This window comes from Typopeltis vanoorti, chromosome 10 (assembly GCF_054136105.1).
Source record: "Typopeltis vanoorti isolate ZY-2024b chromosome 10, IOZ_Tvanoo_1.0, whole genome shotgun sequence".
Taxonomy (NCBI): domain Eukaryota; kingdom Metazoa; phylum Arthropoda; class Arachnida; order Uropygi; family Thelyphonidae; genus Typopeltis; species Typopeltis vanoorti.
Window position 1 is genome coordinate 48790471 of NC_143558.1, and position 24588 is coordinate 48815058.

At 35.8% G+C, this 24588-nt stretch overlaps 1 protein-coding gene across 1 annotated transcript in view; it reads left to right on the forward strand.

Moving 5' to 3' along the window:
• LOC150102406 (uncharacterized) overlaps nucleotides 1–24588 on the forward strand; it is a 357402-nt gene that overhangs the window by 52697 nt on the left and 280117 nt on the right. The window contains exons 3-4 of the mRNA XM_090399570.1: nucleotides 4145–4268; nucleotides 15820–15881. Coding sequence (XP_090255696.1) covers nucleotides 4145–4268; nucleotides 15820–15881 — 186 coding nt within the window. The remainder of the gene's footprint in view (nucleotides 1–4144; nucleotides 4269–15819; nucleotides 15882–24588) is intronic.

Consider the following 24588-nt stretch of genomic DNA (forward strand, 5'->3'; position numbering starts at 1 on the left):
TGTCAATATTTTCATGCTCTTGTGATTTTGCTGAGTATAGCTGGTTTGAAAGTGCCTTCTTTACTAGATTGAATTGAATAATCTGGGATTCCTCTTTGTTATCCTTCTCTGATGTATTTGTTGTCCTGACAGCATCTATTGCCACTTGCCACTTGCCACTCTTTTGGCAAAAGTTCTGAAGGGACAAGGGTAGTAATCTCATGTTCAGAATTTGCATTTCTGGCAATATTTGGGACATTACACACATCACCAGTCAAGTGATATGTGTAGCAACTACACATATCACTTGATTGGTGATATGTGTAGTTGCTACATAGCTGAAACATTTAACTTTGGAACAGTTGACCAAGTGTGAGCCACAATACAGGCACTATCTCTGCATACCCTGGATGGTTTGTTGTAACTCAACTTGTATTAATATTGACAAAATTTGGTCTGGGCATCTTCATACCAATGTGAAAGTACATCACTAGAATCAGTTGGGATCTTCACTTGGGATATTATTTTTTTGTGTGACTAATTTTATCCCATTTTGAGAATGTCTGGTAACAGTTTCATTGTTGCTCTCTCTATCATTCCATTGGAAATCTCAGTTTTTGCTGTTCTTACTTGGCTTACTACCATTATGGGTATCATCATGCTACTTTGCAATGTAAAACCCTCTGATAGTTGATCTCTGGATCCTACATATTTAAATATTTCCTTGCCATAATCTAAAGGAATATATCTTATTAGCCCCTACTTTTTTTTTTTTTTTAACCTAAGTTATTCTCTTATCTTTACAGAATTGCAATTTCTAAGATTTTGCACTCTTGGGGGAAAATAAGTACCATTATCTTAAACTAATACTGCATTTAGTGAAAGGAAAGACAAATCTTTCAGTTGTAAAAGAAAGAAGAAAACCTGTTATATGAAACAGGTCTTTGCCATTATCAAATTTTGTAGCTGAGCTATTATGAAATTATGGCCATGGTGTGGCTGAAAGAAATCTCGCAGTGCAGATATGAATTGTGTTGCTAAAAGCAATCTTATAATTTCAGATGAGATTACTAGTAGATAAATTCGGCAATAAAAGGAATGTGTGCTTGAATAATCCGATGATGACAGAGAGGATCAGCGCTAGCAAAATAAAGTTGTTTTTGTTGTAATTTTCATCTGCTGAATTCCATGTAGTGTGAGCTGGACTTAGTTGTGTGTGGAAAACTCAACTTCCAAAATGGTATATTCCCACATTACTAAAATACTCTGATTTCTGTGGCAAATTTTTTTACTTGGTTATAAAGTAAATTATACTTTGCAAAAATTATATTCCTGCTTTTATTCTTTACCCAAGTATGAGCAAAAAAAAGAAAAGAAAACGTTTGCCTTTCTTAGAACCTTTTTTATAAGGAATACTGTCAGTACATGTCAATATCCCATCGGATTCCGTGGTTCTATTCACGTTAAGATTCTAAGTATCATAATGGTGGCCTCCAGTTCTTCTACCTCTGTTCTCACATCTCCACCCAAATGGTAAGTAAAGTGATCACTCAGTATTCATCATTATTCTTTCATTACTTTAACTGGAAATCAAAAACAGATGGAAAGAATATTGTGAGGAACTGTACAACAGAAAGGATAAAGAAGATTTGAAGGAGCACTCTCTCAGCAGGATAATTTCAATTTTTAACCTCCTCAATTTAGACATGAGGTTGAAAGAGCAGTTAAACAGCTTAATAGATATAGAATAAAAGCCAAAAGGCTTTTATTCTATGTTATAATACACAGGCACACCTTTATGGCATTCGTATAGTGAAGGTATGTAAGTTCTTTTCACTTAAACCTTGTTATCTTCCAGGTCTACCTACTCACTGATGAGACCTCAAAAAAGGTTGAAACCGGTCTGGGTAGTGACCTTTCCTCATAATGTAATTACAGTATTACATCCCCTAGGGGCTGTGTTTTTACATTATTAGAAAATATCAAGAATAGTGAGAGAGCTTGCTCCACCTTTGATACGAGTTGCCTTGGTGTTGTGCTACCAAGTGGTTACTTACACTTGGATTTGCCGATAGTTTTTTGGTATGAAACTCATAGATTTAGTCCTAGTTCTTAGAGTTTCGCTTACTGGCAGATAAACATCAAAGGATTTGTATCCCCTTCATTATTAGCTTAATAGATAATTCTCCATAGCCTTAATAGTTAAGGCTACAGGGAATGGAGGGATAAGAGTGTTTCATAGATTGATTACAAGGATATGGGGGAGACAGGATCATGGCCTAGAGACTGGAAGACGTCAGTTTTCATACCACTACATAAGAAGGGAGATATGAAGGATTGCAAAAACTGTAGAACTATTAGTTTAATATCTCATGCAAGCAATATTTTATTAAAGATCATTCTAAATAGGATTGAGGACAAAGTTGAGGCAGAGATGCCTGGGGAACAAGCAGGTTTTAGGAAAGGTAAGAGTGCCAGAGATCAGATCCTTTGTCTTAGACAGATCATAGAAAAGTATAAAGAATTTAGATTCCCTGTGGTAATGTGTTTCATAGACTACTCTGAAGTTTTGACTGTGTTCAGCTTGTGAAATTGTGGGAACTAATGAAAAGAATAGGCTTTCCTCAACATATCAGACTGATAGCTAAGTTGTACAAGGAGCAAGAAGCAATGGTAGAAACATGTGTTGGATTAACTGATTGGCTTCAGATTGGAAAAGGAGTTAGGCAAGGATGCTTACTTTCTCCTCACTTGTTTATTATCAATGCTGAGGACATCGTGTGTGTGTGTGCCATTGGATAAGTTCAAGACTGGAATTAGGATAGGTGGTAGTAGTAGATTGATCGGTAATCTGATGTGTGCTGATGATACAGTACGCCTCTGTAATGACAAAGAAGAACTAGGACAATTTCTTGACAAAGTTGATGAGATCAATAAGAACAGAGGGCTTCAGCTCAATCTTTTCATAATGAATCTTGTGACTCAGCAGAGGTTTAAAATATTACTTGGATTATTTTTTTTACTTTCTAGATTTGTCCTAACATTTCTCAACAGTGCTTTGAATACACTTGGTCCAGTGATTCACCTTTTTTTTATCTGCAGATTTAGCTGGCTGGCAAGCTATTTATGCATTGTATCTTTCACTCTCTTAATTGTTAACCTAGCAAAATTTAAGAGTAGTTTTCAGTTATGACACCTAAACAGGTGTGACAACAAAATAAGATCTAACTGGGGAGAATTGTATCTATCTTTGACTGTAATGTCAAACTTTAGCCAGTAAAATGAGAATGAGCATTTTCAAGCAACAGCACATCATCTTGCAACAGAAGTCCTCACTATTTATTGTGAATAAGTAATATTAGCATGTAGTTTTTTTTTTTACTGTAATGTGTACTATTTACTGCCTTATCTCCTAATAATGTTAAAGGATTGGTATAGATCCATGTGAGCATCATTTGTACTACTGGATGTTATGACTTGACATTTTTTTTTCATATTTGGAAGGTTGTGTTTTCTATTCCAAAATATACCTTGTGGTGGTAAATTCAGTAATAATTCACATCATGAAAACATCACCTTCATAGCTAGTGGCAGTTCCGAAGAGAATTACAGATATCTGAAAATGATTTTGTCTATGTTAATCCACGAGTTGGTTAGGAAATCATGTGAAAGTTGAATTCTTAAATAACTCCTAAGCAAGATATTCTTTCCATTTTAAGGGAAGAACATGTGTTTTGACTGGCTTCATGGGTGCCTCTGTGACTAACTTGTAGTTTGTCACTTCATCAATCTACTCTTCTGTTTATGTGCATCTAATTTTTCAGTATCATCTCATTATTCATCATTAGACATTGTTTAGTCATTTTTAAATGTGTAAATCTGCAATATATACATGTCATTGATTGATAAAAAAAAAAAAAAAGTTACAAAGACTATTATAATGCTTTTTGACTTTATATATTTAACCAAGTTACCTAAAATATATTTAGTAACATTGGCAAAGTATGACTTTTTTTGGCTGTATTATTTTTTTTTTGTACATTTATACATCAAAATATAATTTAAGTGATACTATTTTGACTCATGCTACTTCTAAAAGCTATTTAATAATGCTTTATTTTTATGAAAGTCATATTGAGACTAATTGATTTCTGTACCTTTTTAGCCAGATTTAATGTATTTGTGGGCAAGATTGGAACGAGATCCTCCTTCAACTTATGCAACACCTGGAAAATTGTCACCTATGACCTGGTTTCCACCAACTCCTTCCTCTTCAACTCAGAAGTCTGGTAAGGCATTTGGAAATATGAATTTAAAGATGGCTATGTTTTTATTGAAGATGCAATTTAGATTCAGCTTGACATGTATATTAAGTTATTAGATTGGCAGATATTTCTTGTTAGTAAGGCCAGAAGACGGTCTACTGTGCAGATATGTCTACTCTCTCTCTCTCTCTCTCTCTCTCTCTCTATATATATATATAAAAAGATAAGCCAAAATTTGAAATGTTTTTATGTCACACTTTTTGTCTTATGACAAAAAGTGTGACATAAAAACCCCCCCAGTACCTTCCCCCCAGTACCTATGCCGCCCCCCCCTGAGTTCTGACCAGACCAGAACTCAGGGGGGGGCATAGGTACTGGGGGGGAAGAGCCCCCACTAGTGTGTGTGTGTGTGTGTGTGTGTGTGTAATCAAATAAAGGAAAAGTGACTTGCCTATGAAGGTATAGAGGTGCTATTTGTATGCTCTTAATGCAGAAATATGTCACTGTATTGTAATTTAAACTCAAGATATCAGTAGGCCAATATGTACATGTTAGTATTTAACATGTTCACATCAGGAAGTGGTTCGGATGTTTATTGTACCTATGGGACTTTTCATTACCGTTGTATGCTGCTTTCATTTTGGCCAGGCAGGCTCTCTGACACAAAGTTTATACAGCGTATTAGTTGCAACTCTTACAATAGATTTTATTTGAAGTTAGCATTTGTGATCTGTCTTAATAACATTGAAAATTTCAAATGCAATTGAACAAACTCTTGAAAATTTGTAATTGAAAACTCATCATCAAATTCCTGCCATGTACCCTTAAGAAGTGTACAGGATATGAAAAGTTGGATGAGTTGAGTAAGTTCTTTAATTTTGCAGGAGGGTTAAAGGTGGCTTTAAGGTTGTATTTTTGTACTATTCTGTTTTTGTCTGATATCCCTTTAATGTATGGAATGGCAACAGTTTTATTGTAGCCTTGTTTATTTTTGTTTTTAAGTGAAGTCTTGTACAGAATTTTGTTGATAGTATTTTGCTGTAACCATTTTTTAGGTAGGTATTACTGATAACTTTTAATTCATCTTTCAGTGCTTGTTCATTGGAACAAATCTTCGAAGCACTGTTTTTTAGTGTATTAATGACCCCTAGTTTTTGTGTTGGGTAGTTATAGGAGTTTTTGTGTATATATTGGCCCATATGTGTCTGTTTCCAGTAAACAGTGAAGGAAAGACCTTCCAGAAGGAAGATATGTGACAAGTGTATCTAGAAACAGAAGTGTGTTCTGTTTTTACAATCTCAATTGTGAACTCTATGCATTTGTGTTGTTTGTTTAGGTGGCTGAGGAAAGTGTCTAATGTCTAGCAGCCATTGGGCCAGATAGCGAAAACATCATCAACGTATCTAAGCCAGACTTTGGGTTTTAAAGAAGAGGAATCTAGAGCATGTTGCTCAAAATGTTCCATGTAAAAGTTAGCAGTGGGGGGTGGGATAATGGTGAGTCCATGGCTGTGCCTTCTTTTTGTAGGTAGAAAGTGTTTTGCCACACAAAATAGCCAGAATGCAGTACATGCGCAAAGAGCGCTGTGATCATGTAATAGAAGGATTGTGTCATTGATAGGGACATTTGTGAAGAGTGCAGAGACTTCAAAGCCGACTAATAAATCATCTTTTTCCAGTGTGTTGTCTTAGATTTTGTTTACAAAGTGCTGTGTGTTTTTAATATAGGAGGAGGAATGACCTACCAACTCCTTGAGTGTTGACCCTAGTTTCTTAGCTAGGTGATACTTGGGGCTGTCTGTACTTTTGTGTAATAAAAGAGGGGTTTAATCCTGTCGGAACTGTGCCATTCTAAACAGGGGGTCTATTTTATTTCTTTTATTATATTTTATTTTTCTTTACTTTCTCTTTATGGATCTCTTTACGCTATATATGGTTCTTATTACAGTATATATCTTTTATATATATCTCTTTTTTCTTATACATTAATTTGCTTTCCTTATCTCTCTTTAATCTCGTATATATTTATATGTTTAATGCAATTTTTGACTTTTGTTATGTACTTCTAACTATTCTTCTTTATCACTCTTTGGTATATCTGTAATATCTCCTTATGCTAAACTGCCTTCCGCACTTGCCTTCTTATTCTTTGAACACCAGAAAATTTATTTGATTAAAAGCTGTGGCACTGATGTTCATTTTTTATTAACAAGAAGTGTAAAAATGTGTCCAGTAATTTTCCATTTACCATCAGAATATCTGTAATTTAATTAGTATCTACAGTTGTGGTCTGCTATCTATTCTTTATTATCCTTTCTCTTGAGTTCCTGCTAATAGGCTCTAATATTTTTTCAGAACAGTGCATCAAATAATTAAGAATGAGGCGACACTTATTTAATATTTAAACAACAAAATTTAATTCACATAAGACAAATTTACACTGCATTTTCAGTAATAGAAAAAAAACATCTCAATTCAAATCTGCATAAATAAATTAGTTAAGTTCCTGCATTTTACTCACACAAATCATATCACATATTTAATTAATTTTCTTAATATAACATAAATCATTTATACTGAGCAATGGTACTTATTACTTAATTGTTAACTCTTATTCATCGAACACATAGACAATATCTTTTACACACAATTGCTCCTTCCTTTCTATGCTGGGAATATTCTATAGGTAAGTTTCAGCAAACAGTTACACTATGACTTATTTCAACTACAAATTCCTGACAATTAATTACTTTATAATCTTCAGCTGTTATTTAGATCAACCTCTGCTTTACAGTCCACTAATAAAAGTTCTCTTAAAAGCTCAAGAAAATTGAACAAACGGGTCAACTCACTTTATAGCTGCTACCCACTGTGCACTTGGCTTCGAACTGGACTTCTGTTCCCTTTTCTTCCATGTCAGGTTTTTCTCTCCCTCTTTACGCAGGCGATAGATTTATTGACGCTTCTGAGACGCTGTACTCGCCGCACTTTGGACGAAGATTATCGGCTTGTGGAATGCTTGTATGCGCGTTGAACTAACAGAGCAATTTCTTCCCTCTGGTTAATAGCTCCTGGCGAAAACTCGTCAATTCGTCATCAAATATCTGCCTTGCCTGGCAAATCTGCTCCTCGTCATCTTTCTTTTAGATCACTGGCATGATTTCTCCTGAAGTAGTGATCCCGATGACGTACATATGATGGATAACTGCCAACGACTGACCGACGACCTCTGGATCACTGATGAGGAACTCCTTGAACCGATGATGCGATCTGTTCGCCAACTCCTTTTATTCAGTCACTTGCGAATCCTTGCATGGAGATATGTGACCCCCTAACATTTCGGTGAAATCCCTCGATCCTTTTCTCAGACTGACCCTTCCTTTGTTTTTCTCCAACACTCCCTAAATCCTATTCGTTCGAAGCTTTTGTCTGTCCACCTAGCACTGACCTTGAGCATTTCCATGTAGAACACACACAAAATTTGACATCTTTACAAAGAGCTAAAAATATACTGTTTACTAGTGGCAGGTATTGCCTTAATACTACACCTTCTAGAATATTCCCTTATTTGGCAGAGAGCATATACAATTCCCATTGGGATTATTTACATTTAAACAAACATCTATGTACAAGTTACAATTCTTCCTGGGCTTGATCTTGGTAAAATTTATGTAAAAATATTTAGACTTTTTGGAGCTACATAAATATTTTTACATTTGACAATCGGCCGGACATGTGTTTTGTTTGTGAATCTTTGGTATACCTTAAATTCTCGGGGAATGAGCGTAGTGCAGAATTAATTTTTTTAATGGTATCTTTGGGCCATGTGGTTACTGATTTAAGTAGCTTCTCCGTTTTCTTTTTTATTCGATTGGTAGGGTCATATAACAAGTTGATAGGTGCTGTTGTCCGAGACTATTAGATTCATTTTTTCCAAATAAGTAGTTAGATTTAGAATAACTCTGTCACTACCTTTATCGGCTCTAATAATTACTATGTTCGGATTTAATTTTAGTGATTTCAACACTGTCAGTTCAGATTTTGTTAGGTTGCTGGTTATTGTTTTAGTGTCATTTAAAATTAAAATGTTAGAGGTTTCTAAATGTACTTTATCTGCTATGGTGGTTGGGATAAACCTTAAGCTTCTTTCCATATGGTAAATAAAATCAAGTTTGTTAATCATTCTGGGTGCCACAACAAAGTTTAAACTTTTGCTGAGTACGGTGAGTTCATCATTGTTCAGGTGTGGTTAGATTGGATGACTATATGACTGTTAGCTGAATGTAGTTGGTGGCTCCTGTTGACCCTTGTTTCTGGTTGGTTGTTGTTATCACTGTCTTGTGGTTGGCTGTTTTCTTTACTGTGGAGGAATTCAAATATGTTCGTAAAGTAAGGACTCTAGCTTTATTTGTTTCCTGGAGTACAGTGCCACCAATGTGATGGCACTGTACTCCAGGCTTGTAATCTATTTTTCCCAAAATGCCTAACTATTACTCTGCTTAATTTTGCATCATCAGTAAACAAATGAATATTTCCTTTCAGGTTATTTCCTATATAATTTATGTACAAATTAAACAGCAATGGTCCCATCACTGAACCTTGCAGCATGCCACTGGTTACCCGTTTTCACCTCAATTCTGCCTCTCTATATACCACATTTTGATATCTGTCCAGCCGCCATCCACTTAACCAGTGTCATATACATCCCCATTTTTTCTAATTTGCTTAACAGAGTTCCATGTGTCATTCTGTCAAATGCCTTCGCAAAATCGTTCAGAATTATTGTGTAGAAATTTCCCTTATCCAACTCAGCTGCTATTCTATTATAAAAATTAGTAAATTACTAAGGCATGATTTACCCTTCACAAAGCCATGTTGACCCTCATACAATATCATTTTTTTATCTATCCATTCTTGAATTCTCTTTCTGACAATTTTTCTAGTACTTTCACCACCATGCCTGAGATACTGATTGGTCTGTAATTTGCTATTGCAGTCTTGGAACCTCCCTTATGCAAAAGAATTATTTTGTCCTTTTTCTGCACCCTTGGAACTCTATCAGAGCTGAGACTTAAATTAAACAGTCTAGTCAAAAGCATTGTCCTTGCACATTCTCCCACAGCTGTATTTATATTGAGATTCTGCAGTATCCCAAGAACCTCCAGTTCATCCACTTCTGTTCCCACATTAGTGTCTTTCACGATGATGCTGTGTCATTTTCATTGTTTATCTAAATTTTGTTAATTTTTGTTTCAAATCACTTTAATTGTGTCAATTGTAATCTCATTTTCTTTTGAAACCACCTTAAGGTGGCATTCTGGCCTATAGTTGAGCTCTGTAAATAGGATTTAATGTTCTTTTTTTCTAGTTTCACCTTGTCATTATGCTGATGAAGGTCAGTTAGATTCTGGTTGAAATATTTGCAATAATATAAATTTATTTATTCTTGTGAATATGTGTGTCTAATAAAGAGTGTGGTTAGTAGGATTGTTATGACTAGACTTTTTGCTTGGAGAGTGGTGAACAAATGGAATTGGTTGACAGAATCAGTTGTGAGTGCCTTGCCTGTTAATAGATTCATGTGTTTTTGTGGTCACATTATGTAGTAGCTGTTTTCTGAGAAATTTCATTTCTGCCATTAGAATTTTTTTTAAATTTTTTATTATTATTATTATTTTTTTTTTTTTATAGTCCAGTTATTGTTTTCATTTAGTAAAGTTGATTTAGATGAGATATCATATAGCTTGATTTGTATGAGTTTTAGTGCTATTAATGGCTAAAATATATTATTTATTATGATATTTGCTTTAACATATCTTTTTTCATCATTTTATGATCGAGCACTACCCAAATATCTGAAAATGTTTGTCATACTATTTTATTATTGATTCCTATTTTTATTACTTGTTTTGCTTTTGAATGCTGTTACTTTTTTTAATTTTGGATATTTTCATATTATACTCTTCTGAGGTTTCATTTAATCTTTTTGCTGAATTTTGTAAATTATTTTCTGATATTGCTAATACAGTTTCATCATTTTCTTTCTGAATTTATTTCTTTTTACACTGGGTTCAGCTATTCCAAATTATTTTAGTTATACCTTAAAAAAAAACAATAAAAGATGATAGAGAGCAATAGAGGGGGAGGGGCTCAGTAGCTTACTTGATATAGACCAATCCCTTTGGTTGGAACAACAGTTTCAAATCCCATCTACATTGGGTAATCTTTATCAAGTGTTTTCAGTCAAATGGTGAGCTAGTTGGACTCATATAGAGGCGGAGGGTTTTCTCCAGGTTTTTTGTCCCTAAAATCAAGTAGACCAGCCCAACGATCATGGATCTACAGGCATAAATAGTTGCTTTTAGGAGATTCAGCAGAGCAATGCCATACTTGCTAAATTAAGTTGCTGTGATCCCTAATTAGTGGACTCGACTCATCCTAAGGGACTGATAGGTTGAAGAAGAAAGATAAGTCTTTCCATTTTGATATTTGTTCTAATTTGTCTGCTGTTTTATTTCCAGTACATATTTCTTAAATTGGCTATAACAGTTGGTTTAATATGTTTAAATCAGTTAATATTTTAAACAATTTTTGTCTGTTAACTTTATCAAACACTTTTTCTTAATAAAGGCCATGTATCTTTATTTTTTGAAATTCTCGTTTTCTTTTCAGTTATGAATTTTAATGTAAAAATTGATATATGTACGATTGGCCTTCTTGGAATTAATTTTGTTCTTCTAGTTTGTTCTTTATAGTTTATTTAACTTCTCCTTATTCCAATGTTCCAATGTGTATTCCAAATATTCCAATGTGTATCTTGTAACTTGTACAAAATTGATCTTATTTTTATAATTTGCTATAACCAGTGCTTTTCTATGATTTAAGAGTTTTTTTTTTTTCAGTAACCTGGTTATTATTCAAGAATTTCAGAAGTCTTTCTTTAAATTTTTCACATATGTTTTTGTATGGTTCTATATTTATATTATTCTATCCTAGTGTTTCCTATTTTTCATTTTATTCAATATATTTTTTTTTAGTTCTGACATATTTTCTACTAGGTTATTCTTGACTTTATATGTATTTTTTATTTCTTTTTGTAACAGTCATCAATCCAATGATTCTGAAAATAGTTGATCCATTTTTTAAGGCTATTGTTTGTATTGTATTGCTTATTTTTATTATTAATGTATTTCATTATTTTATGATTTTTCAGTTGTTGCTTTAATATATATCCATTTCTAGTTCTAATACGAAATCATTCATTGTTTTATAATTCTTTTTTCCAGTTTAATGTGTGTGTGGTTTAATGTTGTGGGATTTAGCATTTTCAGTGAAAAATCCAGAAAGCTTTTTTGTGTGTGTGTGTGTGTATGTCACCTCATCTATTAGTGAATGCATGGTATTGATTCCCCACAAATATCCATATAATACTCCAAGTACAAATACCTTGCATAATATTTCAACAAAATAATAAATGACATATTCTGTTTAGATCGTGAACAATTCCTTAATAAAATTATGCTAGACAAGAATTTATATTATTGTATTAAATCTTTACCAAGCATGTGCAAACATGTTGTGTCTTCAGGATCAGGTTACTTGTATAAAGATGCAGATGACTTCATATCTTGCATGGAAAATATGACTTCTGCATTGCTTCAGCTCTCTGTATAGGTCTAGTTTCCATTGGTAGCTAGACTATGGGATATTGAAAGTTTTTCCACTTGGTTATACTATAAATTAAAGATGCAAAAAAATTATATTTTTGGGTTAATCCTTAATCCAAGTATAAGCAAACAAAGTTTGCTCATGAAGTAACTTCGTGACTGGGCAACTTATATATAGAAGCTAATAACTTCATATCACTTACCATAGTATCTCATACTGCAAAGCACATATCCTTTCTGACATATATAATGCCATGCATTATGGGAAGGATCACTACCCAGACCGGTTTTGACCTTTATTGAGGTCTCATCAGTGGGAGCATCTTTGTTTGCTTACACTTGGATAAAGGATTAAACCAAGAATATTATTTCTTGGTATCTTTAATTTATACTGTTATGGAATACTAAGACAACTTAATGTGAAATCATCTGCACTGGTGTCTAAAACCTAAGGGTGAACATTTTTTGAAGATTACAGCTGCAAATTCAGACGAATTAGCTTCCGGCAATTTGTATAACTGACGATTTAGAGTAGAAAGTGGATATACATTCAAATTTTCAAATCGCAAATGGTGAGCTAGCTGATATCATATATGGTAGCACTCAATAGGATAAAAGGCTGTGCTAAGCGAATCGTGTTTGAAGGAAGCTTTTTGTGAAGGTAAAGTTGCAAAAACTTGGATATCTTCTGTCTCATAAACATCATCTAGATGATTTCACGTGGGGAAGAATTATTGGAAAGCTTGAAGGCCACAGAATTACTGATAATGCCAGAGAATTTAGAATCTCACATAGCATTGTATCCAATCCCTGGGCAGAGTTTCAAACCAGTGGAATGTGTTCCAGATATTTGCTAAGAGGTTGCCCTCACTCATCCGTGGAGACGGATTTTTGGTTATAACAGCATGGATACCTCCATTCTTCCACAAGAAGATAAAACACTTAATATACCTAATGCCTTATAGAGAGTCTAATTTGACAGTGACTGGGATAAAGAGTTGGAATTTCCATAGCTTGTTGTATCCATATTTTTTTAAAATAATTACTGGCAAAAACCACATGAATAAAATAAATGCTTAGTTTCATACAGCCCTGTTGTGTACTTCTACAGATTGATATAAGGCACAAATATACAGAGATATTTACCTATAGATTTTTGAATTACAAACTGTCACTTTTTAATTCATTCAACAGATGACATGCTGAATATGAGAACGAGATATATTCACTGTTTATTGTTACAAGGTATGGCATACTATATGGCACATAGCTAGTTTTTCAGTATGTAGATACATTTGTATGTATGCTGACCAGAGTTGATTTAAGATTAGGCCTTGGTTTTTTTTTTACGCTGGCTCAGATATCATATCATCTCGCTTGCAACCTTAAATTTACATACATAATTATTAAATTCTGTGTACAGCATCTTAGTAAGTTGTGAGTTAACTTCATGGTTTTCATTGGTGGTGGTGTGGAAAGCTAGTCCAGATAGTTGATAATTCAGAAATCTCTTTGTAAATATCTCTTTATTTGTGTTTTATCTCAGTCTGAAGAAATACGTAATAGGGCTGTATGAAACTAGTCTTTTATTTTATAGAGTTACAAAATTGTCTACAACTTAGATATTTTAGCTGTGGACGCTAGTGATCTGCTGTTTTCCAAAAAGAAAAAATCCAAGACTAACAAAAACAAAACATCTTAGCATAGGAACTAGATGATACCACCAAAAAAAAAGAAAAAGAATAAAAAGATTTCTCCATTGGACTTATCATGAATTCTGTCAAACATCGATGACATCGAAGCTCCCTTGCAGAAGTGTAAATCAACATGCTTTTGCCAGCAGGAAGCATACTTGAAACCCAGTGACAATTTGGCATTATGAAATGTTGCCATCATTTGTAAGGACCACAGGGGATGGACCTACCTACTGAGAAGTTGCCATCCTTGTGGGCAACCACACCCCTTCCAACAAGTCCACTGAATACAAGCATAGAGGCAGTTGCCATATGACTCTTGGTTGGATCTCTTATAACAGCATGCTGCATTTGCTTACCTCCTGCTGTAGATATTTTTCAGGATGATGCTGATGACATCATCACATTGCACTTACCATCCCCTTTACTTTTAATGGAGGATTTAAACAGACACAACATACTATGCCTGAACTAACATCAGAGGAAGAGTTGTGGAGCATATGTGCAGCCTGGTTGGCTGAGTGGTTAGAGTATCTGCTCTCCAGTTAAAAGGCTGTAGGTTTGAATCCTGTCATGGGCATGGATGTTTGTGATTGTTTGTGAAAATACTAGTGGTGATGGTGGACAGTAGATGGCATTGGTGTAGTTGATGGTAGTTGTAGTTTGCAGTAGTTGGTGAATTGAGTGGTGGAGAGAGAGTGGTAGAGCAGGTGCCCTCCCTTGATTAGTCTTTGGATCTGTTTAGATCATGAACAATTCCTTAATAAAATTATGCTCCTTGGAGGTGCCACGTAATAATAATATGCTCAACAACAGTAACTTGTTAAACACAGGAAGCAAGACCTTCCTTATGCCAACCTGAACATTCACTGCTATTGATTTAGTTGTCTGCTCGCACTCCTTTTTCTGATTGTTTAAGTGAGAAACTGATAACATATTTAGAGCAATCAGTTTCCAATGATATTTTCACTTTTCTGCATGAGCAGTCATGTACATCAAAATATACACTCCATAAATAGATTGTATATATTCATGGGCTCCTAGTGATGGGTTCAGGTTTTCAGCAGAAAAAGTGTGATGGGACAGACTGTCATCCCATGGAAGCAGAGGCTAAGTTCTTTGGATTCATTTTGACAGAAAACTTATAATTCTTGCATACATTCTTCAACTTTGAGAAAAGTGCAAAAGAACATTAGTAATATGTAATATCCTCTATGTAATAATAATAGTAATATCCTCTACAGAATTGTATATGGATTAATATTCTCTGCTTAGCCTTTATTGTGAATATTTGTTCAAAGCTTGATTATGGATCCCAAGCCGACAGTTCTGCTTGAGAAGGTACCCTGTGATGATTGGATCCTATCCATTATCAGGATATATGAATAGCTACTGGACCATTTCACACAGTTCACACAATTCTTCATGTTGAAACAAATGAACCTGCTCTGCTACTTCGATGGAAATGGTAGTCTCTTAACTATGCCCTTAAAATAGTCTCTTCCTAATCCCACAAGGATTTGTATTTTCCTTATGTTGGGAAGTTCAGTATTACATACATTGGATTGCCATTTGATATGCATGTGGAAGATTATGCAAGCTGTTGGTATGAATGTTGACATCACATGAACTGAATGGTATTCCTCCATGATAGGTTTGCACTCTATCATGCATCTCACTGTGCCGGCTAAGGAAGTCTCATATTCCATCAATACCTGCAGCTGTTTAATGGATATAGAGCAGAGCACTCTGGTTTCTTACCCATATATTCCAGTGGTTTGAGATCTAAGATCTCTGTTGGTTATGCTACATTATATTTAATTATTCCATTTGAATGCAGTGATTATACTGCTGAGCTGCATTCAGTTCACCTTATGCTTGTACACATTAAAGAAATTTCTACCAAAAATGTATGATTTATATAGATTCACTGAGATGTTTAGAAGCCATCTCATCTCCTGTGTATAATCCACATCCAGTGGTTTATGATGTTCTACAATAATTGTGTAAAATGAAGGCCCTTAATTTTGATGTTTTCATTTCAGTTCATTAGATCACTTAATAAAATAAGTATTCTTATGACATTAAAGGATACCAGATTCAGAAGACATTAGAAAAATTAATGTTTTATGTAAAATAGTTAACAATATTAAATATAATGATCAATAACAAAGCAAAAATAGCAGTAGTAAGGATCCAATTTAAATCTTTTCAGAACTTCAAAATCTAATTATGACCATTAAAAAGGACCATCAAGCAGTAGTTGAGAAATTGCAGGTGAGTTCTGTATTCAGTATCTTACCTAGGGCTGCATGTAAATTCACATTGCCACTTTTCTATTATATACCCTTTGAATCCATCTAACTTGATCCTTTTAAATGTTTGCTTATATCAGCAGACTTCTGTGACATGTACCTATATATTAAATAATAATTAAATAGCAATTATATTAAAAATTTATATTTATAATGTCAGAACTTTGAAAGGCGAAGAAACAAAACAGGATCTGTGTAAGGCACTGGAAAAAATAAAATAAATTGGGATATATTTGAACTTTCTGAAACTATAACAGAAGAAAAAAATTGCTGAAACAACTATATTTTACTGGTGGCGAGGGGGGGAGGATCATGGTCAAGGAGTTGGAATTATGGTCCATAAAAGATTGAAAAATAATTCTTGAATTTACAAGGGTGGTCTGAGAAGTTCTTGGCCTCGACCATAGATGGCAACACTGTCGGCAAGATTCTAAGTTGGTACATCTGTCATAAGCATCCATTTGAAATTGCAAGTCATTCTATCAAGAAGTTTGTTTTATACAGCTATCCAAAGCAAAAGTGTTGTCTGTATCCCTTGAAATGGATAAAATCGAGTATCGTGCGGTTATAAAATTCTTTGTAAAAGAAAGTTTAACAGCAAAAAAATTCATTCGAAGTTCATAAAAGTTTATGGGCACTCTTCTCCTTTGTTTTTGACAATTAAGAATGGGTTGCTGAGTTTAAACGTGGCCGTACCAGCCTTGAAGATGATCAACGTGAAGGATGTCCAAAAAGCATAACAACACCAGAAATCATTGATCAAGCATGTGATATGGTATTGGATGACCAGTGAGTCAAAGTGCGTGAAATTGCTAAGACTATAGACATTTCAAAAGAACGTGTAGGATATATTTTGCATGAAGAATTACAAATGAAAAAGCTTTGCGCAAGATGGGTGCCACGCTTGCTCACAGCAGATCAAAAACGCACTGGCATGAAAATCTCTGAACAGTGTTTGGAGTGTTTTAATAAGAATAAAACTGGTTTTGGGCATCGATTTATTACTATGGATGAGACTCGGATTCACCATTGCACACTAGAATCTAAACAGCAGTTCAAAACAGTGGACAGAAGCCGGTTGTTCAGTGCCAAAGAAGACAAAGTCAGTTCCATTCAGCAGGAAAGGTCATGACATCAATGTTTTGGGATGCTAAAGGCATTTTGTTTATTAATCATCTTGAAAAGGGTAAAACAATAACTGAGGTATTCCAATCTTTTAACCAGACTGGACGAAAAAATTCGTGAGAAAAGACCTGGTTTACAGAAGGAAAAAATCATCTTTCATCAGGACAATGCCTGCCCACAAAGGTGTTTTGGGAATGGAAAAATTAAGGGATCTGCACTATGAATTGTGCAGATAATTTAGTTAGTATCCCTTAGCTGAGTGTAACACAAATATATGCACCTACCTTTAATTATTCAGACAAAGAAACTGACAATTTCTATGAGGATCTCTCCAGCACTCTCAGAGCTAAAACAGAGAGAGAAAGTGCATTAGGTGTGCAAAGTGTTGGCCAAACAAATGATAGAGAATAAAGACTTGTTGAATTTGCAGAGAGCCAGGAATCATATATAGGTAATACTTTTGTTAAAAAAGGGATAAACAAAACTGCACTTGGAGATTACCAAATGGAGAAGTTTTAGCAAAATTGTTTATATTATAGTGAACATCATTAATGAGATATTAGAATTAAACTGTGATAATGGTCATAGGTTAGTGAGATCAATGATAAAAAAACATTGAGAGAGATTGAAATTGATAATGAAAAAAACCCACATACACCTTAGAGAAAATAATGAAAGGAAAGTTGAAAGAAAGAAGTATAAATGAATCAGACTTATCTGATAGAATGGAGGCAATAACTTCAATAGTAATGGGAGTTACTAAAAATTTAAGAAAATCATTACTAGCAAATAGAAATCCTGAGAAAAATATGATCTCTCTGGACACTTCGTCTAAAAAAAAAAAAAAAAAAAAAAGTGGGGGGGGATTAAGAAAATTGGGACAAAGAAGCTGCACAGCATAGAATTTGTAGGAAAGAAATTAAAAAATATATATCAGAAAATATAATTTGAAACAATTCAAGACATAATAGAAAATAAAAAATTTCTGATCGAACTAGGGATGATAAGGAGGTTACATCAAATGAAAAAAATGGATTACAAAACTGAAAATGAGCAAGCAATAGAAAATAAAGAGAAATAATGGAAATATGCAGTGTTTTTTTTTTTTTTTTATAGGGACCTATACACAGACAGAGAAACAGATTCACATTCTCTACTAAATTCAGATGAGGTAGATACAGAACCACTAGAAGAAGAATTATGAAAAGTCCTCAAGTCAGCAAAGAATAATAAGTCCTGGAGAAGGTGGTATATTTTTATTAACATCAGAATCCCATGGAGTCAGAAACTCATAATGGGAGATACACACTGTCGCACACTAAGCTCATCAAACTGTACCTTAAATCACTCATTATATTCAGATTTATGCCATTCTACAATGCATTCCACTTGCCAACTACTCTCTATGCAAAGAACCTACTCCTCATTCCTTTGCTTATACTCTCCTTATACAAAACTGGAAATGGCAAGATATGAAATGCACGAGGAATGAATTGAGGAGAGATACAGATTTGCATGGAAATATGAAGAAGAATGGCATAAAAGATTTGAGAGTAATGTTTGGGGATTTAATGATCAGAGCTGTGGTGAGTGAAAAGGTGCACAAGGTTTGTTTTCTTGGAGGTAGAATGAGCAGGATGATTTAAGCATCGAATGAGAGGAGTACGTGAGCAAAAGAGTAGTGGCAGTTGGCACTAATGATTTGACACGTAACAAGGAAAATGCAAGGATGGATGTCAGGAGAGTAAAAGATAAAAATTAGCCAGTGTGTTGCAAAGGTATGATAATGATGAGTTGAGAAGGCAAGTGAAGATTATGAATGGTATGCTAACAGAGTTGTGTGAAGAGAAAGTTTATTTTGTGACTATGTAGGATGAATTTGAGGGATGGATAGAGCTGTATAAAAGAAATGGACTATATTTAAATGGATTTGGTGCGAGTCAGTTGGAGGAACTGTTGCTGCAAGCAAAAGTTATTTAATTTATTTATTCGTGTGGGGTTCCCCCTGTTCCTTGACCACCCCTTAGGACTGGTTGAGCCCTCCTAATGAGGGATTAAGTACTATACATTATGGCTGTAGCCTGTGCATTCACTGGGCCGATTTTCCTGCTTGCGTGATGAAAAACCCCAGATAAACTGGGGAAAAAACCCTGCTGTCCACTCCCAAGACTGGCTAACTTGGCTATGACTGAGAAAGATCCTTAAGCTCCTCACGTCATCGACGGGAATCGAACCTAGGACACTCTTTCCCCAGGCATATGTTGCAAAGTGCATAGCCACTAGGCTAACTGCTCAGACAAGAGAAAGTTATGGCTGAAGTGAATAGAAGATCTGAGGAAGAAAGAGCTCTTGTGGAAGAGTAGGAGAGTAAGGTAGGAAAGTTTGTGAATGGAGAGATGAGTGAAGACAATGTGAAAGAAGGAACACAGGATGGACATGGAAATGGGGATAGGGAGAAGTCAGTGGACAGAGAGACGCTCTGTGATAGGTGTAGATGATGGTTTCAGGAGTAGATGTACGAATGTGCAAGAAAGGATTAAGATGTCAAGGATGTGAGGATGACATTGAGGTCTAGGGAGGAGTGTAATACCAGTGATGATAGAGAGGAATGGACAAGGGGCGTGTGGAGGAGTCATATCCGAGAAGTTGGATCAGTGGGACTTGTTATAGAAACAGAAATGAACTACTATGTATGTTTACAAATGCTAGAGGTACTTAAAACAAGGGGAATGAAATTGTAGCATTGATAGAGTTCATTTGCTCAAAAATTGTTAGAATAAGTGAGACATGGTTGAATGGGTAGGATATTCTGACATGAATAAGAGATTGAGGGATAAGTAGTCTTGTGAAGACGGACAAGGCAAAAAGGGAGGGGGAGGAGTGCTGTTGATGTAGAGGAGTTGTAACCATCTAGGGTGGAAATTAGTAGGGTATTGCTATAGACTTGGTGATGTGTAAAGGTAGTGAGAAGGAAATGTTTAAGAAAATTGGTCTGACTAATAAGAAAGGGGTGATCATCATGGGTGATTTCAATTAAGGTATATAGACTGGAATGAAGAGACAGCATTTGGCACCAAAGAGAATGAATTTCTTCTCATCAGAAGATATATTTGCACATAAAGTGTTTTCCTCTAGTTGGTGAAAGTGACCATGAAATGATCGCTTGGGTGGCAGCCAGCATTATCAGGACTTTTGAGGAAGGGTTATGTGGAATTATAAGGCTGGTGATTATGACAACCTCAGGCAATGGCTTGCAGCAATATCATGGAATGAAGAATTGGATGAGAAGGATATCAGTGCTGCTTGGTCCCTACTGAGGAACTGTCTGACAGAGGCAATGACTGAGTGTATTCCAATGGTCAGGTGATTAAATAAGTTAGGCATAAAATGGATTACTGAAGAGATGAAACATGCAGTCTTGAAGGAAATAAAGGCATTATAGAGGCAGCACAAGATGAGTGGCAATAATCAGATACATGAGGAGTACAAAGAGCAGTGAGGAAGGACTTGCTTGATGAGAGTAGTGAAAGTGCAATATGAGCAGCAGTTAGCAAATGAGGCCAGAAGAAATCCTAGGGAATTTTTAGATATGTGGAAAGTAGAAAGAAGAATAATTATGGGAGGATGATGTTCGTCATTGATGATAGGAGAATGATAAACACCGAGGAGGATATAGTAGAGGCAGTTTAATGAGCAGTTCATTAAAGTATTCCATCCTTGTGATTGTAACATAATGCAAAACTTGTGCGCAGTGGGAACGGGGAGGAACCAATGATAGTGAGTGAGCAGGAGGTATATGAGAATTGAGTAAACTTGATATCAACAAGGCTTGACTTTGATATGTTGACATCAAGTCCATGTTGACCTGATTTAAAAATGGACTTGATAGTATATCACTGCGTGTCTTGAGGGAATGTTCCAGGGAGTTGTCAGCAGCTTTAACTTACATTTCTAACATGAGTTTTAGATTGGCCCAAGTTCCTAAAGAGTGAAAAGAAGGCAAAATTGTTCTACTTTATAAAGGGATGTAATAAGACTAGCATTTCAAATTATAGGCCAGTCTGCCTGTCTGGAGTTGTGGTCAAGATGTTGGAGAAGCTAGTGAGGAAAATGATTCAGAACTGAGTTGACAACAGCAGAAATCTCTTTAATGGGCACCATGAGTTTGCTAAAGGAAGATTGTGTTTTAGCAGTCTACTTACTTATTATAACAAAGTTGATGAATACATTGGACAAATGGGATGCATATACAGTAGTATATTTAGATTTTGCAAAGGCTTTCAATAGATTGCCACATGATAAGCTGGTAGTTAAATTGGAACAGTGTTTTGAGTGAATTGGAGATTGGCTGTCTGATAGGTGTCAGCAGGTTGTGTATTGGGGAGTAATATCCCATAAGAGGAAAGTCACTAGTGGTGTGTCCCATGGATCTGTTTTAGGACCATTGTTGTTTAATTTATATGTAAATGATATTGGAAGTGGTTTAAATAATGATATGGAGTTGTTTGCAGATGATGTGAAGTTAGAGTGAGCTTTGAGAAGTAGAGTAGATGTTGTAGTCTTGCAATGGGACTTGATTAGACTGGCTGACTACTGGGCAAAGTGTGTGGGGAATGTCCAGAGTATAGGATTGGTGGGGATTTCTTAGAGGGGATGAAAGATCTGAGGATGATGGTGGATAGGGACTTGAAATTTTGTGGGAATTTTGTTAAAATTGTGAGGATTATAATTTTGTTAAAATTATAATCTGCAGTGTTTTACTGCAGATTATGGGAATGATGCAGAGAACACTGACATCTAGAAGTAAAGATGTTAAGATTCCATTGTACAGGGCTTTGACTAGGTTGCATGTTGTTCTGTACACAGACAGTAATGAGACAATTGACCTAAGTCTCTTTCTGAAATGTGAATTATGAGGACAATTTGAGAGAATGCAAATTGCAGAACCTAGTAGATAGAAGGAAGAGGGAACATAATCAAGCAGTGGCGCACCCAGAGGGGGGGGGGGGCAAGGGGTCCTGGAACCCCCCCAAAGAAAAGGAAAAAACACTAGAAAAATTTCCAAAAATCTTTTCCTAATTAAAATAAATTTTTTTAATTTATGTTGTGTGCTACTTATGAATTAGTGATCACTGCAGTGATCACTAATTCTGAGTGCGCCACTGTAATCAAGACAGTAAGGAGTAATTTCCAGATTAATGTGGATGAGATTTTTCATAGAATGTTTCGAGACGGGGAGAGAACAAGAGGCCTTTCCTGGAAGCTATGAAGTGGGTGTGAGAAGGGGAATGAGGAGTAGATTTTTTGTATTACCTGAAAGTGTAGTGAGTGCAGAGACAGTGAATGTGTTTAAGTCAAGGTATGATGAACTGTGTGTGTGAGTGGGACCTCCTGCAACGAGTCTTGATTCCATGAAGGTCTGATGATGATATTAATAATAATAATACAGTTTCCAGGTGGCCTCTTGTTCTATTCCCTCTCACATTCTATGAAATGAAATCTTCCATTCTATTATTCTTGTTGAGAGGCTTATACGCTGGTTAAACATGATAACTAATATTTAAGGAATTGACAGCGTATACTAGAAATATAAATTAAATAAACTTTAATATATACTTTCCGATATTTCGGCAAACGTCACGTTGCCATCTTCTTGGGAACTTAATACAAAGACACGTGCACCCAAGTACTACATATGACAGCACCCAAGTACTGTTATGACAGCAAATGAGAACTGAAGCTAGGAAGCTAACGTTTTCCTAAAGTCCTGATGGTGCCCCCTGCCAGACTATATTGGTGGTTCTTGGCCTTTGGGCTGAAGTTCTGATAATTGTTTCCCAAATTTGGGGCAGTCTCATGCATCCAAATTTGTTGAGGTTTGGCATGTTCCTAAGGGCTGAGGCTGATTCCATGAATAGTCTTTCATACTTGAACTTGCTGCGGTATATGACTGTGGCTTTCTTCCATCTTATTCTGTGGCGAGTATCCAGAGCGTGGTCTGCAAGCCCAGAGTGGCTGTACTGGTGAAATCAGATGTAATCCTTGTGTTCTGAGATTCTGATATTTGCTGTCCTGCCTGTTTGGCCAAAGTAAGACAATTTACAGCTGCAAGGGACCTGGTATACACCAGGTAGATCTAGGGGAAGTGGTTGGTCTTTAGTGGAGCGGATAAGCTTTCACATACGCTTAATCATGAGCTTAGGTCAGTCCTACATGACGTCTCGTGTACAGCAGCTAATAAATAATTCGATCGAATACGGAGCCGACATATCAACAAGTTTGATAAATTAATAAAGAACTCGGCGTCCAAACCTAAACTACAAACCAACACTGTAGTTAACCTTTCTTCAGTCATCTTGAAGCCTGAAGCACTCAACGCTATGTCACCTGGTCACAACTTCGCCATTGCTCCTAAGAAATTACCGGCCGAGGAATTAATGATCCAAATTGAACGCAGAATTCGCCAACTTCCAAGCCACATCACCAACGATATTCGATTGGATGTAGCCTGTGTTCTCAAAAAAGCAAAACCTCCAAAATCCAACATATCTATTAGTGAATACAAGTCACTACAAGAATTGAAGAGAAACAAAGAAATAGTGATCACCAAAGCGGATAAGGGGAACGCCACTGTGGTACTCAACCTTAATGACTACACAGGTAAGCTCAAGGCTTTGCTATTAGATCGATCCACTTACCTCCCCATTAATTACAATCCCACCAACTCACAAATTAGAAAACTCCATAGGCTCCTTAAGAAGGTTACTTCTTGGGCTGTGGAGGTTACCAACAGACTAAAACCCTATAACTCTAGACCCCCCCCGCATATATGGGCTCCCTAAAATACATAAAGAAAATGTGCCATTACGTCCCATAGTGGATGGCATTGATTCCCCCACTTACAAACTAGCCAAGCATTTAGCCAAAGCGCTCTCACACTATACTGGCAACACACCATCACACATAAAAAACTCAGCCCACTTCAAAGCCAGTATAGAAAACCTTACACTGCAACATAATGACATAATGGTCAGTTTTGATGTCTCCTCCCTATTCAAGAATGTACCCCTCAAAGAAACCCTAGAGCTAATCCAAGCTAAATTTCCTCCCGATATCTCAGCCCTATTTCAGTTTACAATAAACTCAGGCTATTTCGTTTGGCAGGAAAAATTCTACAAACAGATAGAGGGGACAGCCATGGGTTCACCTCTTTCCCCACCCTTGGCCAACTTCTTTATGGAGACTTTTGAAGAGAAAGCCTTAAACTCAGCCCCACAAAAACCTACCATATGGTTTCGCTACGTTGATGATGTGTTTGCTATTTGGCCACATGGCCCGGATTCACTCCTCTCCTTCCTAACACACTTAAACAACCAACACCCTAGAATCAAGTTCACTCTGGAAAAAGAGGAAAACAATAACCTCCCCTTCCTAGACACACTAGTCACCTGTCAACCTGATGGAACCTTGGTTTTCTCAGTTTATAGAAAACCCACCTATACAGGCAGATACATTCACCAACAATCCCATCACCCCCCCCTCAC